Consider the following 20,697-nt stretch of genomic DNA (forward strand, 5'->3'; position numbering starts at 1 on the left):
AAACACTTATGCACAATACACAAATGTGCAAATGCACTCATAAGATTCATAAGCATTAAAAAAGGTTGGGCTATAGTCCCGAAACCCTCACATTTACAAGGGGAGGAAGCCCCTATTTATACATTTAGAGAGGCCTTGGTGTAATGAAATATGCGGAAAAGCAAAGAGTGCATTAAGCACTTACAACATCCACTAATGAACAAACAAAAGCGCTAACACCCAAACCCACAAGAGACAACAACAACAACAACAACAACAACTACGCCTTCATCCCAAAACAATTGGGGTCAGCGATATGAACCAAAAAAGAAATTCATTTTGGGTCTTCCACATGAATCCTTTTCCTCCAATCATTTCTATCCAACGCCATGTCCTCGGTGAGGTTCAAAGCATTCATATCCTTTCCTATCATCTCCATCCAAGTCTTCCTAGGCCTACCCCTACCTCTTTTAACTAATATATTTTCCCATTTCTCCAACCTTCTAACTGGAGCATCATTAGGCCTTCGCCGAATATGTCCAAACCACCGTAAACGATTCTCTCGCATCTTATTCTCAATGGGTGCAACACCTACCTTCTTACGTATCTCTTCGTTCCGAATCTTATCTTTTATTGTATTTCCACACATCCATCTAAGCATCCGCATCTCAGCTACACTCATTTTTTGAATATGATGTCTCTTGGCAGCCCAACATTCCGTACCATATAGTAAAGCGAGTCTAATAGTCGTCCTATAAAACTTTCCCTTCAACCGCAATGGCATTCTACGATCGCACAGCACTCCAGTAGCACTTTTCCATTTCATCCACCCAACCTTTATCCTATGATTTACATCTCCATCAATTTCTCCATACTTTTGAATGATGGATCCCAAATATTTGAAATAATCATTCACCGGTATATCTTGCTCACCAAGCTTCACTACACTCCCATCACTACTTCGTTGCTTACTAAACCGACATTCCATATATTCAGTCTTACTCTTACTCAACTTAAAACCTCTAGCTTCCAATGTCTGTCTCCATAATTCTAACTTAGCATTAACCCCAGCTCTAGACTCATCAATCAAAACAATATCATCAGCAAACAACATACACCACGGTACATTTTCTTGAATTGATCTCGTAAGCTCATCCATCACTATCGCAAATAGGAAAGGGCTTAAAGCAGATCCTTGATGTAACCCAACCGTTATCGGAAAATTGGTTGTCACCCCTCCACAAGTGCGGACATTGGTTACTACTCCTTCATACATATCTTTAATTATACTAATGTACTTGAGAGAAACACCTTTCTTCATCATTGTCCACCAGAGAACGTCCCTAGGTACTCTATCGTATGCCTTCTCTAAATCAATAAAAACCATATGCAAATCTTTGTTCCTCTCTCTATATCTTTCAATAAGTTGTCTAAGAAGATGTATAGCTTCCATAGTTGATCTTCCAGGCATAAAACCAAATTGATTCTCCGATATCATGACAACCTTCCTCAACCTAGACTCAATCACCCTCTCCCAAAGTTTCATAGTATGACTCATGAGTTTTATACCACGATAGTTTGTGCAATCTTGTATATCACCCTTATTCTTATATAAAGGCACCAAAGTACTCTTCCTCCACTCATTAGGCATCTTATTTGTTCGCCAAATCAAGTTAAAAAGATTTGTCAACCATTCTAAACCTTTCTCTCCCAAGCATTTCCAAGCCTCGATAGGTATACCATCTGGGCCAACTGCCCTTCTTGACTTCATTTTCTTCAAAGCCTCTGCAATTTCTTTCTTTTGAATCTTGCGCATGAAGTCACGATTTATCTCATGAAAAGGAATGGAGAAGTCTCCAAGATCTTGAGCATGACTATCATTAAATAGCTTATCAAAATAATCTTTCCATCTCTCCTTAATCTCCTCATCTTTGACTAAAACCCTTTGCGTTTCATCTTTGATACATCTAACCATACCCAAATCCTTCGATTTCCTATCTCTCATCTTTGCAAGCCTATAAATATCCTTCTCGCCTTCTTTGGTATCCAACTTGTCATAAACCTCCTTATATACCTTAGCCCTCGCGTTTCGAACAACTTTTTTAGCTTCCTTCTTTGCTATCATATACTTCTCCAAATTCTCATTATCACGACTCTTACTTAGATTTCTATAACACTCTCTTTTAACCTTAATAGCTAATTTGACATCCTCGTTCCACCATGATGTATCCTTACCTAGTGGTGCACCGCCTTTAGACTCACCCAATACCTCCTTAGCTACTTTTCTCATACCACCCGCTATCTTATTCCACATTGATTCTGAATCCTCCTCGAGACACCAATCAACTTCCTTAACTACCTGCTCTACAAACATTCCTTGTTTAGCTCCTTTCAGTGCCCACCACTTAATTCTAGGATCTATCCTATGTCTATCCCTTTTGCGGCATTGTCTAATTCTAAGATATAAAATTAAGACTCTATGTTGTGTAGCTACACTTTCTCCTGGTATAACCTTACAATCGATGCAACAACCCCTATCTCTCTTTCTAAGTAGGAAAAAATCTATCTGACTCGTATTAACCCCACTTTTAAATGTTACTAGGTGAGACTCCCTCTTCCTAAACCAAGTGTTTGCTAAGATCATATCATAGGACAAACAAAAATCTAAAATCCTTTCTCCACTTTCATTTCTTTCTCCTATACCATAGCCTCCATGGATATTCTCAAATCCATCCCTACTAATGCCTACATGTCCATTAAGGTCACCGCCGATGAAAAGCTTTTCTCCATAAGATGTCTCTTGTACTACTCCATCTAAATCTTCCCAAAATTGATGCTTAATGGAATCATCTAAACCTACTTGAGGTGCATAAACACTAATAATATTAATAATATCCGTACCTAATACTAATTTAATAAGTAAAATTCTATCACCCTTCCTACGGACCTCAACTACATTATCTATAAACTGACGACTCATAACAATCCCTACTCCATTCCTATTCCTATTTATTCCTGTATACCAAATCTTATATCCCCAAGGTTCTATCACTTTAGCTTTCTCACCTACCCATTTGGTCTCTTGAAGACATAAAATATCAATATTTCTCCTACACATAACATCTACTAACTCTACCAACTTACCAGTTAAAGACCCTATATTCCAAGTGGCTAACCTAATTTTATGGTCTTGGACTAACTTCTTTACCCCCACCCGTCCAACAAAGTGAGGGAACCCTTGCCTATTTGACACCACACCCGGGCGCCGGTGTGACGCGTCGCTTCTGGGCGACGACCTAGCAACCCACAAGAGACAACACAACATAAAAATATAAATGTCTCTTATTGAAAAGAGAGAGAGCTCTCAAGATGAAAAATACAAGAGGGGTTCACCTACACAAAAAAGGAGGAGAGGAGGAGTGGCCTTATGGCCTTAAAAGAAGAGCCACCTAGGGGCTCCCATGGAGTCGTTGGGAGCCCCCAATGGTCACAAATGTGACCGTTGGGGGCCCCATCGACTACATGGTGGGGCCCCTTTTAGGTGGGCAAAAATATAAAAAATAAAAAGAAAAAAAAAGAATTTACAAAAAATAAAGAAAGGAAACAAGTACCCCTATCGGGTACTTGTGAAATGACTAAAATACCCCTATCGGGTATTTTAGATAATACAAATATATATGTATATAAACATATACATATATATGAATTACATATATTTTAACACCCTCCCTTAAGCTTTACGGGGATATAACCGAAAGCTTGTTAAGGAGAAACAAAAAACGAGCAGCAGCAAGGGTCCTAGTGAAGAAGTCCGCCAACTGGTACTCAGATGTGACGTAAGGTAGTGCTATGGTTCCTCTCAGGTATTCATCACGTACGTAATGACAGTTCATCTCAATATGCTTAGTACGCTCATAGAAGGTGTGATTGCTTGCAATATAAATTGCACTTTTGTTGTCACAACACATCTTCGAAGGAGTAGAGATGACAATGCCCATATCACTGAGGAAACTTCTTAGCCATACAAGTTTCATGGTTGTAGTGGCCATAGCACGATATTCCGCTTCCGTTGAGGACAAGGATACTTTGTGCTGCTTCTTGCATCTCCAAAAAATCATAGAGTCACCTAAGAAAACACAAAATCTCGTAGTTGAGACTCGGTCATTGGGATTTCCTCCCCAATCAGCATCAGTATAAGCAATTAAATCAAGTGATGAGGAGGAAGAAAGAAAAACTCCCTTAGTTATGGTGTTTTTGATATATCTGACGATCCTTAAGACTGTACTCATGTGCACGGTTGTAGGTGCATGTTGAAACTGACTGACAGAGTGGACAACATGAGCTATGTCTGGCCGAGTAATGGATAAGTAGGTTAGAGACCCAACAAGTTGCCGGTAGGGAGTAGGATCCTCGAGAGGTGTTCCATCTTCCAACCTTAACTTTGCATTGATGACTTTAGGGGTTTCTGTCTTCTTATCATCGGAGATACCAGATTTAGAACAAATGTCAGCAATCAGTTTCATCTGAGGGAGAATGTACCCTCGAGGAGAGTACGCCACTTCAATCCCTAAAAAGTATCTTAAGAAACCAAGATCAGACATGTCAAAATGTTCTTTTAAAACTTTCTTAATATCATAAATTCCTTGCTCATCACTTCCAGTGATGATCATATCATCAACATAAAGTAGTAAAATAACTACTGAAGACCCTGCACTTTTCACAAACAAAGCAGTGTCAGTATAACATGAACGAAAATTCAAACTTGTCATTACATTACTAAATCTATCATGCCAAGTCTTTGGGGCTTGTTTTAAACCATATAATGTCTTTTTAAGTTTGAGTATTTTATTTTTACCAATACATACTGTTAGAAAGTGACTTGAAATACATTGGGTTCAATAATGAACCCATATCTATGCACGTGAAGTGCAAATATACCCATTAAAGGGAAACAACATAAGCACATAATGTGCTAACACATAAAACCCATAAAAAGGGAAAAATATGACATAAAGTCATAAGTTGCATATCATTGAAGAATAATGGAGAAGGGGTAAAAACCCCATTACAATGGAGCATAAGCTCCCTCAAGAAGTAGAAAATACAAAGGGGGAGACCCCTATTTATAACACAAGAAAGGAGCCACCTAGGGGGCTCCCAAAGGAGTCGTTGGGAGCCCCCAACGACTCTTTGGGGAGCCACCCTAGGTTGCGCAAACCACGAAAAAAGGAAAAAATAAAAAATAAAATAAAAGATAAAATTACAAACATATTCCGAATGGAATATGCGTAAAACTGGAAATGTCTAAACTACCCCTATGCCTATAAATAGAGAAATATATATTTTATATATATAATTAGGATAATACATATGCATATATACCATATATGAATATGTATTATACTTTATATATATAAAATATATATAATATTACAAATGTTGAATGATACATTTTAACATAAAATAAAAAATAAAAAATAAAATAAAAGATAAAATTACAAACATATTTCGAATGGAATATGCGTAAAACTGGAAATGTCTAAACTACCCCTATGCCTATAAATAGAGAAATATATATTTTATATATATAATTAGGATAATACATATGCATATATACCATATATGAATATGTATTATACTTTATATATATAAAATATATATAATATTACAAATGTTGAATGATACATTTTAACACCCCCCCTCAAGCTTTGCGTGGGGGAACGAAAAGGTTGAAGACGGCAAGAAGAAGAATCTCAAAGCTCCAAGAGCCTTCAGAACGAATGCCATTGTAAATATCTTCCTCCAATGTCTTTATCGATGAGCACCTTCTATCCAAGGGACTTCCTTTTTCTCTTATCTTCAAGATCCTGAGAAAAGAAAACAACAAAGAACAAGTAAAAAATACCTTTGCACTTTACTCAAAAAGGAACATTCCTAACAAGGTGCAAAATTTATGTATAATATGATAGTTACTTTAGCATGAAACGAAAAATTTAGAAAACCAAAGTTTCTAAATCATACATTATGTTAAAACAAAAATGAGCGGAAGCACATTATGCAAAAATAAATTGCAAGAATGCATAATGCATTCATAAGGTCCAACATTGGACAAATATAACCCCATAATGAGGAATAACAAAATGATCCACGAAGGGATACCTCAAGAAGCCTACGAAGAGGCATAAAATACATATGCTTTATTGAATGAGAGCCCAAAAGAGGCCATAAAGAGCATATGCATATACTTATCATTAAATGAATTAATACTCAAAGAACTCATTAATGATCATGCTTCAAACATGTAATGAAGTGCTAAACAAGAGAAACGAAGTCTCCAAGCATACTTTAGGTAAAATAAACCCAAGAGTTCACAAGGTTTTAAAATCATTTATGAAAGTCACACTTAATTGACAAAAAAAAACAACTTGATATGCATATCAAAAAGATGATTCACTTGAAAAACACAAGTCATGAATGAAATTTTGCAAATTTCAATAATAGTTCATCCATTACAAACAACTTCCTCATTAGTTCTCCAAAAACCCATAAATCAAGTGTATAAGCTACTAGATCAAGAATATAAAGCCATTAAAGGCCAAAGACACACACAAAGGTGTGTAAAAGATCCTCTTGTCTACATATAATAATACTTGACATAAGTGCATCTACGACAAGAACAAGAGCATACATGCCAACATGGACTAAAAAGTATCTCTTGTCTACGTAAAAATACCCTTAAAACCAAGTATGTTAAGCTACTAGAACAAGAATAATAAGCCAACCATGGGCTAATACATAATACATCTCTTGTCTACATATGATGGCACTTGAAATGAGTGAAATAAGCCAACCATGGGCATACATCTAAGCGACTAGAACAAGGACACAAACGCCAACATAGGCTAAAAATCACACATCATGGTGTGAATCAACGTGTCTTGTCTACATATAAAAACACTCAAGACAAGTGTGTTCAGCTACTAGACCAAGAGAGCAAAAGCCAACAAAGGGCTAAAAACACACGAAGGTGTAATAAGATTCTTGTCTACATATGATGACACTTAGATAATGGGCATAAAAGGAAAAAACTTTTGAAGCAACAAACTTGTAATGAAAATAAACCTCGAATAAAACAATACTCCTTTTAAAATGAATTCTCATAACAATAACATGCATGTAAAAAATATCTTCAACAAGATACTATAATCGATAAAATAAAATTCTTGAGAACAAATGTGTGAACATACACACACCAAGAACTCTTAGAATACTTGTGCAAAATCACAAGAACACATGTGCACAACGAGCACAACATACGGAATCACAAATGTGCAAATGCACTCATAAGATTCATAAACAAATAAAAGGTTGGGCTATAATCCCAAAACATCTTGATTTTAAATGTACCTTAAAACATTTAAGGTTTCAAATACCATATGTCCATCACATTTACTTAGAAGCATCCATAATATCATTGGCACAAGAACAAACTAGTGACACACTCATATATCAAATCATTCTAGAGTCCCAAGGTGCTCATAACTCACCTCAACCCCCATCTATAATATGGTAAGTGGACAATCTAAAAAGACATAACAACGAGTGTCACACTCATAATTAGAGATCATATACCAAATCATTCTAGAGTCCCAAGGTGCCCATAACTCACCTCAACCACCATCTATAATATGGCAATTTGGACAATCTAAAATGATATACCACGAGGTGCCCATAACTCACCTCAACAAACATCTCTAATAAAACAATAATAAGGCCAAAACAATGATGCATTAAATAACATGTGATGGACAAATATAAGTGCCACAAAAGGGCAGTAACCACATAAGGAATCATTTTCCAAATAAAAGTTTTTACCAAGAGGACCGATTAACAAATTGAATCAAAGGTCCAATATAATCCATCAAAACAATTTTGCATAAACACGAATTATGCTTAAACTTCAAAAGAAGTCTTGTACCAAAAAAAGACTTATTAAGCAACAAACACAACAACATAAAGAATTCATCAAGACAATCAAGTTTTTAATCAAAGAAATCATAAGAACCGTAATGGTTCACAAAGAAGGCTTTAACACAATACTCAAGGAAAGAATATTCAAAAAACACTTGAAAATTTATAGATTTGGAATTAAATCCCATACAACAATTTTAAAATATTCTTTGATTGTGATGAGATATGCGGACACATACAAAGTGCTATAAGCACTTACAATGATTTAACAAGAACTCAATATCTAAATTCATTATATTTTTCACAAAAGAAATGTGCATAAAGGCTCCATAATGCAAAAAATGTCTACGAAGAGACAATACACATGTAAGCACACAAGGCTTTATAAAAGATGTGCACGAAGGCACTCATATAATACTTGAACAAATACACACCAAGGTGTAAACAAACATGCTTGATAAGTGCAATTGAGGACAAAGAAAACCATATTATGGCCAATGTAGGCATCTTTAAAGATATTATTAAGAGGTTTCGAAACCTTATGAAAAATACAAACCAACAAGTTTATAAGGATGAAAAATGAAATCATTTATACCAAAAAGGATGTAATAGATGAACTATGCACTCTATGTGGGAAATTCCTTTTAAAACAATCTTTCCTAATGGTTTATCATAGATAATTTTTCAAAAAAGAAACATTGAAAAACTTTTTAGGAGTTCTTATAAGTCATCATTAACAAGAACTACTTTAGGATTCAACAAAGATTTTAGATGTGAGAGATTCTCATATAATGATTATATCAATTTTTTCAAAAATGCACTAAAATCCATAATCAAGAGGAGAACTCGAATCAAATTAGGGTTCATATGAGAGTTAAAATTTTTTAAGCAAAGATCATTATTTTAGCAAGAAATCATATATATAATTTTTAAAAGTTAACTTATAGGTCAATCATGAAATATTTATATAAGAACTATAAATCTCACATAATTGAAGGTAATTTTTAAAAACATAAATTACTATTATATGCGATGAGTAGTTCGAAAAACACGAATTTTATATTTGGACAACAAACGATTTCACCAAATTTAAAAGGAGATATTTTCAAAATATATGAGCACACAAAATGTGAAAAGAAATAATTCAACTATCATGACCATTAAAATAACAAACTATATGCAAGAAACATATTTTCAAATGCATAATACTTTTAAGAAAAGGGATACCGAATAACTTCAAAAGCATAATATTTTAGGAAGAGCAATGAATACTTCACCATTTCTTGAGCGACACGCTTTCCGTTGCACCAAAGGACAACCCCATCGTGACCTCGCTCTGATACCATGTTAGAAAGTGACTTGAAATACATTGGGTTCAATAATGAACCCATATCTATGCACGTGAAGTGCAAATATACCCATTAAAGGGAAACAACATAAGCACATAATGTGCTTACACATAAAACCCATAAAAAGGGAAAAATATGACATAAAGTCATAAGTTGCATATCATTGAAGAATAATGGAGAAGGGGTAAAAACCCCATTACAATGGAGCATAAGCTCCCTCAAGAAGTAGAAAATACAAAGGGGGAGACCCCTATTTATAACACAAGAAAGGAGCCACCTAGGGGGCTCCCAAAGGAGTCGTTGGGAGCCCCCAACGGTCACATTTGTGACCGTTGGGGGCTCCCCAACGACTCTTTGGGGAGCCACCCTAGGTTGCGCAAACCACGAAAAAAGGAAAAAATAAAAAATAAAATAAAAGATAAAATTACAAACATATTCCGAATGGAATATGCGTAAAACTGGAAATGTCTAAACTACCCCTATGCCTATAAATAGAGAAATATATATTTTATATATATAATTAGGATAATACATATGCATATATACCATATATGAATATTATTATACTTTATATATATAAAATATATATAATATTACAAATGTTGAATGATACATTTTAACATAAAATAAAAAATAAAATAAAAGATAAAATTACAAACATATTACGAATGGAATATGCGTAAAACTGGAAATGTCTAAACTACCCCTATGCCTATAAATAGAGAAATATATATTTTATATATATAATTAGGATAATACATATGCATATATACCATATATGAATATGTATTATACTTTATATATATAAAATATATATAATATTACAAATGTTGAATGATACATTTTAACACATACTCCTGGTGGGGGATCCATGTAAACTTCTTTATTTAATTCGCCATTTAGAAATGCATTCTTAACATCTAGTTGATAGATAGGCCATTTTTTTACTGACGCAATGGCAATAAGAGTCCTAACACTAGTCATTCTAGCAACATGTGCGAAGGTTTCTTCATAATCTATACCATATTCTTGAGCATATCCTTTAGCTACTAACCGTACTTTGTAACATTCTAATGAACCATCACTCTTAGTTTTAATTTTGAAGACCCATCTACATCCAATTGATTTCTTTCCAGTGGGTAACAAAGTTATTTCCCAAGTTTTTGCCTTTTCAAGGGCACTAAGCTCTAAGTTCATGGCTTCAACCCATTGGGGAATGTTTTTTGCCTCATTATAGTGTGAAGGTTCATGAAATGAGTGCAACACAATTAGACACGCTCTATATCTTGGAGTTAGGGACTCATAGAAAACAAACCGATTAGGAGGATTGGAGATCCGACCGGATCTCCTTAAAGAGGTTTCTTCTATGTTGGATCCTTGAGAGTATTTTTCTAAGGCGCTCATTTGAGTTTGTTGACCACGCCTAACATAGGTTTGGATTGGTCTATCACTTTCATCTATAACATTGTCAAGAGGAATATCCTCTAGGTCATTCAAAGACTCATTAGAGATTTCCTCTTCTTGAGGAGTCTCATCTTCTTGAGATAGAAGATCAAATAAAAAAGCATATTCACTTTCGTCAATATCTTTAGTTTTCACAAAACCATTTTTATTTTCCAAAAAGGTTACATCTTTGGATACATAGAGTTTGTTATTTTTCAAGTCAAAACATCTAAAACCCTTTTGATTTTCTCCATATCCCAAGAAAACACATTCAATACCTTTAGGAGATAATTTGTCCCGTTTGTGTAAGGACAAAACATTTACATCCAAAAATTCTTAATCTATTGAAATCGGGTGTTCTTTCAAATAGTTTTTCATATGGAGATGTATTTTGTAAGGATGAAGATATCATTCTATTTATTAAGTTGAGGTTAAGGCCGCTTCGGCCCAAAAACTCTTTGGAATTTCTTTGGAAATAAGGAGTGTCCTAGTGGTTTCCATGATGTGTCTATGCTTTTTTTCGGCCAAGCCATTTTGTTGGGGAGTCCTAGGACACGATCTTTGATGACAAATTTCATTTACTTCTAAATAATTTTGAAATTCATTTGATAAATATTCTCCACCCGAATCAGATCTAAGAGTAGAGATATTACTTGACAATTGATTTTTAACTATCATATGAATTTTTTTGAAGAAGTCAAAGACTTCGGATTTTAAATTAAGAAAGTAGATCCATACATACCTAGTGTAGTCATCAATGAAAGTAACGTAATAGGAGTACCCTCCTTTAGACATGATCGGGGAAGCACCCCAAACGTCCGAATGGACTAACTCAAAAGGTCTTTTGGACACAAAAGTTCGGTTTGGAAAAGGAGTAGATTTCATTTTGCCAAAAATACAATTCTTGCAAACAAAATGTTTCTCATTACAACATTTCTTTCCAAATGGAAAGGAGTACATTTTTTAGAAACTTGGATGTCCAAGTCTTTGATGCCAAATTTCAATATTTTTATCTTGGACATGGTTACAAAAAGAGTTTGTGGGGAGTTTCAAGTTGCTCATGTAATAGAGATCTCCCCTCCTATGGCCTTGCCCAATCTGCTTCCCGGACCGGAGATCCTGTATAGAGCAATCCTTAGTTGAGAAGGAGATTTCACATCCATGATCACATATTTGAGCAACAGAGAGGAGATTTAAATTAAGTTGAGGTACAACTCTCACGTTTGGCACAAAGAAATCTTTTGAAAAGTTTAAAGTTCTAAAACTTTTTACTTGTAGAGATGTACCATCGGCAATTGAAACATAGGAGTTTTTATAATTATTACACAAATCGGAAAGCTCATTTTCAAGTGGGGTCATATGAAAGGAAGCTCCAGAGTCAAGGATCCAAGAAGACATACCTGGAGGAGAGGAAGAAGCTATGGCGACACCCGAGGTTGATGGAATCTTGAGTAGAGTTTGTAGTGCTTCTGATAGTTGTGCAAGAGAAAAAGATTTCTTCCCTTTGATGGTTTCCTCTTTCTTTTGAGTAGCTTCTTCAACGGAAGCAACCTTATTTTTAGGTGCTTCATTCAACTTAGGGCAATTAGGTCTTATATGATCCGGCTCTTGACAATGATGGCAAATGGCTTTTCTATAGTTTGCCATTATAATTATTTTGCTTTCCAAAATGTGGAGGTTTGTAAGCTTTCATATGGCTGCCGGGTTTTGATACGGCCAAGACATCATCTCCTGCTTTAATCATGCCAAGACGAGTTTCTTCTTGGCATATTTCGGCTATGGCATCTTCCAAGGGAAGAGGCTTAGATCTATGTAGGAGGGAAGATCTAACTTGTTCATATTCGGGCCTAAGCCCATGTAAAAATTGAAAAAAGTGCTTTTTTTCCATTTGTTCTCTCCTTAATTCCACATCCACACTAGAAACCCATTTTGGTTCTAGTAAAGATAGTTCATCCCATAGGGGACCAAGAGTGCTAAAGTAATCTCTTACACTCATTTCTCCTTGCTTGATAGTCCGGATTTTTTCTTGAAGAAAGAATTGACGAGCAAGGTCTTTTTGAGTAAACATACCTTTTATGAAGAACCATGCTTCATTAGCCATCCGAAACTTGGCAATGTTGGCGCAAATCTTGAGCTCCACATTGTTCATGAACCAAGCAAGAATCTTGGCATGCTTACTTTCCCAATCTTCCATTTTAGATTGGTGATCTTCAATGGCCTTCATGCGGGCATTTCCTTCAAGAGCTTTTTCTTGATCACCATCCATCTTAGTTAGTTGGAGTTGTGGTTCTGGAATGGTGCCCATAACGTATCCCCAAAGTTTTTTACCTTTGAGGTTGTTCTCCATGGCGGCGGCCCACATCATGTAGTTGGAACCATTGAGCTTGAAGGAGAGATCAATCTTTTGTTATCCTTCCATTTTAATCACTTACAAGAGGATAAATGAAGAGAGATACAACAAGAAAAAAATATAGCTACACAACTAGCTATATTAAGAAGAAGAGCATACACAAGGCTCTGATACCATGTAATGAAATATGCGGAAAAGCAAAGAGTGCATTAAGCACTTACAACATCTACTAATGAACAAACAAAAGGGCTAACACCCAAAACCACAAGAGACAACACAACATAAAAATATAAATGTCTCTTATTGAAAAGAGAGAGAGCTCTCAAGAGTGAAAAACACAAGAGGGGTTCACCCCTATTTATACACAAAAAAGGAGGAGAGGAGAGTGGCCTTATGGCCTTAAAAGAAGAGCCACCTAGGGGCTCCCATGGAGTCGTTGGGAGCCCCCAACGGTCACAAATGTGACCGTTGGGGGCCCCATCGACTCCATGGTGGGGCCCCTTTTAGGTGGGCAAAAATATAAAAAAGAAAAAAAGAAAAAAAGAAAAAAAGAATTTACAAAAAATAAAGAAAGGAAACAAGTACCCTTATCGGGTACTTGTGAAATGACTAAAATACCCCTATCGGGTATTTTAGATAATACAAATATATATGTATATAAACATATACATATATATGAATTACATATATTTTAACACTTGGAGGGGCCAACCTGTAGCCGTTGGAGCCCATCCAATGGTCACAATTGTGACCGTTGGAAGGGCCCGACAACTACATGGTTGGGCCCCCCAAGGTGGGTCAAAAAGTCAAAGAGAGGAAAAAAAGAATAAAAAAGGAAATAAAAGAAAAGAAAAAAAAAGAAAAGAAAAGAATAAAAAATGCATGCATATTCGTAATGTGAATATGCGCAAAAGTACAAAGGAAATGCCTAAACTACCCCTACGGCTAATAAGAGAAAATACATATTTTATATATATAAATAAGTATATACATATACATATACATATATAATATGTATGTATATGTAATACCTTTTATATATATAAAATATATATTGTATTACAAGATCGAGATATATTTTAACAGAGGGATGTTAAAAGTATTGGATGTCATGCATAGATATGTGTATTTGGTCATGCACAATTTATTTACAAACATAAATTTTATGGTAAACCTGGTACACTTTTGCAGTTCTGCTGTGATCATCTGAAATATGATGCGAGTAATATTCCCTTCTTTCTCTCTATCCTATGCATGACATTCATAAAAAGCAGTATGTGTTTGTACTCTGTGTAGAGATTGATTGGAGATTTTCTGCTTTTCATTTTTCTGAACACTACTCCTTACTGTTTCTGCATTTTGTGGCTCAAGCGTCAATGTTTGTTTTCAGTATTTGTTCCTTTGTTGTCCAGAAATTATTGTTTTGGTATGTGCTCCTGTCAGATGCTTTTCCCCCTGATTTTGGTTTTCTATCGTGGTGTCATAGGTTGGCAAATACTTCTGCATATTCCTGACCAATTCGGTGCCATGTTATACTTGCTTTCTAGAGTTTAGCGTTTGTAATTTATCAACTTATTTTCAGGATTGTGGTTCAAAGACTTGAGATGGCTAAAAATGATCTTCAAAACAAAATTTCAAAAGAGGTAAAGTATTAAGCACATTTTCTCTCTTCTTTGATATCTGCATAATTTTTTACCCTTTAGCCTGAATAATATTATTTATTGTGTGTAGGCAAAGGGGAATGCAATCCTGCAAGCAAGTTTGGGGAGGAGAAAGCAAGCTTTACATGAGCGTCGATTAGCACTTGAACAAGATGTATGTGTGTGTGTGTGTGTGTGTGTGCAGGCATGTGTATGGATATTGTTAATATCCACGGCCTAATAAGTTCAACAAAATTTATTGCCCCTAACAATGTTTGTGGTGCCATAGGGGTTCCGAACATTAATTGTCAAGAGGAATTGTAATTAACTTGTTTTGAGTATAAAGCATATTTAGTGGTATTAGTTTGGGAATTGGGAGTGTAATGAATCTTTTTCCTTCATATTCTTTACAAAGTTCTGCACTTGTTGGTGAGAATTAATGGAAGCAGTCACTATGGTAGTCAAAACTTTGTAAAGAGTGAAATAATACTGCCCTCCCAAGTTGTGTATGTGTGCATGCACATGTATGTGCATGTGTAAGTTCAGGCTAACGCATGCACGTGTTGACTTTGTTATGTGGAAGGGCCAGCAAGCAATATATTTTTATGCCTTGTTAAAATCATCTCAAGGGAGAAGAAAAGGTGTTTTGCTATGTCACAGGGACTCGGCAAACTGGGTGCCGCACCCGCATCGACGCGACACGTGTGCGTGTGCGGCACCCGGTGTGGTCAACCTGACCCTGGGTGCGTTGACTGCACCTAGGGTCATTTATGTCCAACTTTTGGACTTTATATATATATATATATATATATATATATATATATATATATATATATATATATATATATATATATATATATATATATATATTGCTGTACCCCCGCACCCAAGTTTTTTGAAAGTGCCGCACCCCTGCCCCCACACCCGCACCCATGTGACAGGTGTTTTGTTTGTGAAAGTTGATTCTTGCTCTTTTTCATTGTTATCTTCTTCCTCAATGGCTTGTTCTTAATTTTTGAATTACCCAATATCTTGGCACATATTTATAGATCCATTTGACTTTGTTATGTGGATGGGCCAAACATCCCTTCTAGTCTAGTGTCTCCTAGTAAATCTGGAGTGTATCGTCAAAATCTCAATTGATCTGCACAAAGATTGTTTTCCATGCAAGTTGGTAGATAGAAATTGATCATATCTTCAGTGTATCTTGTTGTTCTGTAAATACTTCCCCTCCTCTTGCACTTCAGGATAAAATATAACATGCGTGTTTGATCTTTAACTTTTACCTAACTTTTTTTGTTTAATAAGGAATTGTCTGTGGTTGATCTGTTGATTCTTTGAGTGGTGACAATGAAGACGTGAATGTAATTCTCATGGTTTAACTGTTTAAAGTCAATAAGTTTTGTTCATTTGCCTTATTACAGTTGTGACAAATTTAATGGTGATAACAGGTGGCAAGATTACAAGAGCAACTGCAAAAGGAGAGAGATCTTAGGGCAACTTTGGAGGCTGGACTGAACATGCCTCCAGCAAGTTATTTGCTATCATATAGTATGGACACCAAGGTTTGGTTTTATTGTTGTTTCTGTTTACTTGTTTATGGAATGCATCAAAGTTCCTTGCTAATACTTTTCTGTTTTAGCAGACTAGGGCAGAACTTGAGGAAATTGCTGTTGCTGAGGCCGATGTGGTAAGCTTGAAACAGAGGGTTGCTGATCTTCATTCACAGCTTAATCAACAGCGCCAGCATGGCTATGGCTCTATCTGTGAATCATGTAGCCAACATCACCATGCTCAGAATCATGAACTGGCACAGTAGGAACTTGTTTTCCCCTCTTTATTCAGTATACATTATCTAAATTTTCTTAGATCTGGATTTGTCAGTAAGAGATTTTAGGTGAGATAGATAGAATTTTCCTACATGTTGCATCCAATTGCATAATGGTGCAGAAGTAGGATTTTGATGCTTATTAATCTATATTTTGAATTTTTCCAACTTCTCTGTTGTGAACAAATTGGATTTATAAACAAATGCTAAATACAGTGTTTAACAAGGGAAAAAGACCCTTCTGATATGGATACTTATTGCAGGAAGCTTCGGCAACAAGATAGAGGAACTGCTAGTGGTATATTACACCATGAAGGGACTGAGAAAAGTGAGGTAAACATGCAAAATTCAAACGTGGTTTTGTTGTGCCATTTTTTTTCTCCTTGATAAGCAAAGCTTGGGTTGGCTTTGTTGTAATTGCTGACACTTACTATGCTTTTTTTCATTGCTGACAAACACTCATGACCTATAGTTTGCACTTTTCCATGTTGCGAACTGAAAAATTCATGTTTGTCGTCTTGTTGGCCAAAGTTTGAAGCTTATAGTACTCATCCTAGAATGGTGGCACAAAAAATAAATGTGTACTTGGATGCTTGAAACATCTATCAACTTTTTTGTTATTGTGGGCATTTTTTGGGTGCTTCACTGTTTCCATTCATGTTGTCCAAGGCAAGATTTTCCATATTGTTCAATGATATACACAAAAAAATACTTTCTCCATATGGTCAAGTTTACTTTCTTTCAAAACAAAAATTGTCCATTCATTACTCAAGATTGGCCCTTGGGGTATTCTATCTCTATTTGTTTATTTATTACATTACAGTGAATTTATATAGTTAAAAGGTAAATAATGAAATCCTATTAACTATTATAACTTAGTATGTTGAATATTTAAAGGGTGACTGTTGTAACAAGCAAAAGAAGTGCAATGCAATATAAATTTCAAAAAATAGAATTGCATTTAATTTGATAATTTTTAGATTGGCTACACATTGAGTTTTTTTTAATCTTGATTATATGACACTTTATACTTCAAAAAGAATGATCCATGCACATAAATAACTATTGGACACCTCACTAGACACTCTAAATAAATGTCTAATTTATCAACAAGTTGCGGATACTCAAATTGGAATGAAGGTGTTAGTGCCTGTGTCCATTTGGATCCAAAGTTTGTAAGTACATCTGTGTAATGCAGGTGTTACATGTGTATTCTCCATTTTTAAATCTCTTGCTGGAGAAACATTTTGACCAACTTGGAAAGCATAGGTAATGCTGATGGGTAGAAGAGACATGCAAGTTACCAGGAATCACAATGTGGCCTTTTATTTTATTTCCTTTTCTAACAGAAGGTTCTTTTTAATTGTTGATGCTGGTTAGTGTGTTACCCATACATGAGTATGGGTGTCAATGTTGTACTCAGGCATGGCATACAGACAAATCAAGTCTGTCAGTCTAATATTTTGTTTTGCGCTTCTTTGACTAATGATTCATATAAAACCATGAACATATGGATTAAAAAATAAGTCATGAGATTTTTATAATCTCAAATAACACCAACCACAAAATATGTTTCAGTTCAAATTTTGAAAAGAAAACTTGAAGCTAAAATAACAAGTTTTTGTAGATGTCTGTAAATGTTGAACAAACCAATATATGGATATACATGTCTGGGTTTTAACTGTTTCCCTGTTGAAGGCAGGATGTTTTGTTTGGATCTGACTGGGGATCTACAAGAACACAAGGCATGCCTTATGTACAGAGCAGACAAGCTCCTCGGAAACGACCAGACCTTGCAAGCATATCCACACATGATTCTGGTTCTATGAAGGAGCCAACTGTTCAGGATGAAGTAAGTGTCTTCTGAGATTTGGTGGACCTCCACTTTTTTAGTTTTTTGATGAAGTAACAAAATATCCAGTACCATATAATCTGTCTCGTGACATTTATGAAAGCCCAACTAGACAGCGCTGACTTGGATGACTTGTATACTTTATTTTGAGTGATGTTACTGGCCATTTTGCATTTTTTGCAATACTTGTCTTCCCCTTATTTGGGTCGTCCAAGTCATCCAGTTATTCTGTCCTCTATGTGAATTTGGAGGAAGGAACTGGCCATGCAATTCCCAGAGTTGTGTCTCTCCATTATCACATTAGCAATTCATTTAGCATCTCACTACAAAGATTAGAATGTAAAGCTTTTCAGTTGGCTTTCTGGGGCTTTCTTTTATCAGAAACAGAGTGAGTTTTAACAATGTGCCTCTGGCTACATCAGGGACTGGCTTCCACATCGTCTGCACTGGTTGAGTTGACAACTCGACTTGACATCTTGAAGGAACGGCGTCATCAGCTTTTAAATGAGCTTCACAACCTTGATGGAAGTCGTGGGACAAGTTCACGAGATCAGTAGCCCTTCCAAATACACATCTCAATCAGAAGGCCGCTGATTGTTGGAATAATTGAAAGCCAATTTGTTATCATTTGTATATCCAGTCACTACTTTCCTGCTGTTCCTTATCCTTTTTTCGTCCTCTGTAAGCTAACCTCTCAATTTCTCACCTTGTTGATCAGGCATTTCAACTTATTTACAAACTTTGCGTTGAGTTTATTTAGTGGGACTGAACTGATAAGGTTCATTACTTTTCTGGCGCTTGGTTGCGATTGTACGAGCTCCGCCTCCATGGCCGTTGAGGATTTTTGAATGAAAAAAAGAAGAAATAATGTACAGAGGTTTTGCCTAGTGATGTAATATTGAGTTAGCCATGTGTGGCTGATGTAAAGGAGACTGTCGGAATGAAGTTCGAGATTTACTACGTTAGTTTCCCTCAACTCTTGCGTTCTTTTCTGGCTCTAAGCTAAAGCTTTTTTCTCTTCTTTGGTGGTACATGGAAAATCGATACTCCAAACTCAACTGTGTATATACAACAAGAGGAGGGTTAAATAAACTCGACATAATAGGGAGCAATGGATGAAGCGTCGTCGTTCTCATGGCAGAAAGAAGGTAGGTGGGAGCTGAGTTAGCATAGCAGGTGATACAGTGAAGAACCGGTAAGCCACATATAGTTACTTTGATTACCACACGGTTATGTCATTAAAAGGTTTAGCTCACCACAAAGATTACAGGAAAATAAAACTGCCAAAATGCTGATGGGAACAGGTGCCTCATTTTCGAATAATACATGTGGATCTGATTCACACAATGATTGGACTGAACCTTTAGTTGGGCCTGAGAATTTGGTTTACTGGATTTCATCCAACCCTTGGAGCAAAGTAACAGGGAATGGCTCCTACCATCCTCTCGATGGCATGCTGTTAGGGAAGCCAAATGGCGTGCAAACGTTTCCCCTCTCTTTCCCATGCTACCGCAAGTCTCCTGACCTCCAAAGAGACAAAAGCGGAAAATGTCTACATTGGGTTTCCTGTTCTTCCCATCTTTTGTAGGCACAGATGCGTTGGCATAGATGGCAATCTCATGTGCCATGAGTGAGATGAAGTTGACCAAACAATTTAATGTCACTGGCATGTCCCCGACAATGGAGTGTCTTAAACATAACCACCACGTTTCTTGGTCAATAGGGAGATGCCCATCACCAGCTCATCCGAACACATGCACACACACACACACCGCGCCCCATCCGGCCCTAATTTTTGCGTCTGACAATATTATTGCGGTTATGGGAGGATTAGCATGTGCATCCTCTGCATCATGTGAACCACAACCGTGGCGGATGATCTGGATATATAGCAATTTCTCTGAGCGAGGTTAGATGGATTTTTTTTTTCGAAGGCAAGCTGTGGTTAGGCAAACCCTTACCAGTTGCACACTATACCATTGGGTTTTTAACCTACAACATCCCAATACGAGGTGCCGTTGTGACAAACTTTATTCATTACTGGCTGAAAGTGGCGCACATACGTGCGAGTTACGGTGGGGCCTATGTTGACATGGGTGTTGCTAAATGGAAAGCTCATGTCTTGACTATGGCATGCGGCGATGGCATGAAGAAATGCAATATTGCTTGTAAGCAACCCTACACACAAACATTAGTGTGGGTGGCACATCTCAAGTGCATATGCTCAGCATCATGCTCCATGTCACGGGGATCTCTCCGGTCACCACTGGCCATGTGATACGCCC

The 20,697-nt window shown here is 36.2% G+C and overlaps 1 protein-coding gene across 3 annotated transcripts in view; it reads left to right on the forward strand.

Annotated features, from left to right (window-relative positions):
- Positions 1 to 19,374, forward strand: part of LOC149816014 (rho GTPase-activating protein 7-like) — a 73,167-nt gene extending 53,793 nt beyond the window's left edge. For all 3 annotated transcript variants that reach the window (XM_089986663.1, XM_089986662.1, XM_089986664.1), the window contains 7 exons: positions 14,675 to 14,735; positions 14,824 to 14,907; positions 16,184 to 16,297; positions 16,378 to 16,547; positions 16,824 to 16,893; positions 18,263 to 18,412; positions 18,835 to 19,374. In XM_089986663.1, coding sequence (XP_089842789.1) covers positions 14,675 to 14,735; positions 14,824 to 14,907; positions 16,184 to 16,297; positions 16,378 to 16,547; positions 16,824 to 16,893; positions 18,263 to 18,412; positions 18,835 to 18,969 — 784 coding nt within the window. In that variant the 3' untranslated portion in view covers positions 18,970 to 19,374. The remainder of the gene's footprint in view (positions 1 to 14,674; positions 14,736 to 14,823; positions 14,908 to 16,183; positions 16,298 to 16,377; positions 16,548 to 16,823; positions 16,894 to 18,262; positions 18,413 to 18,834) is intronic.
- Positions 19,375 to 20,697: the final 1,323 nt, after the last annotated feature.

Source organism: Nuphar pumila, chromosome 14 (assembly GCF_984573655.1).
Source record: "Nuphar pumila chromosome 14, dmNupPumi1.hap1.1, whole genome shotgun sequence".
NCBI classification, from domain to species: domain Eukaryota; kingdom Viridiplantae; phylum Streptophyta; class Magnoliopsida; order Nymphaeales; family Nymphaeaceae; genus Nuphar; species Nuphar pumila.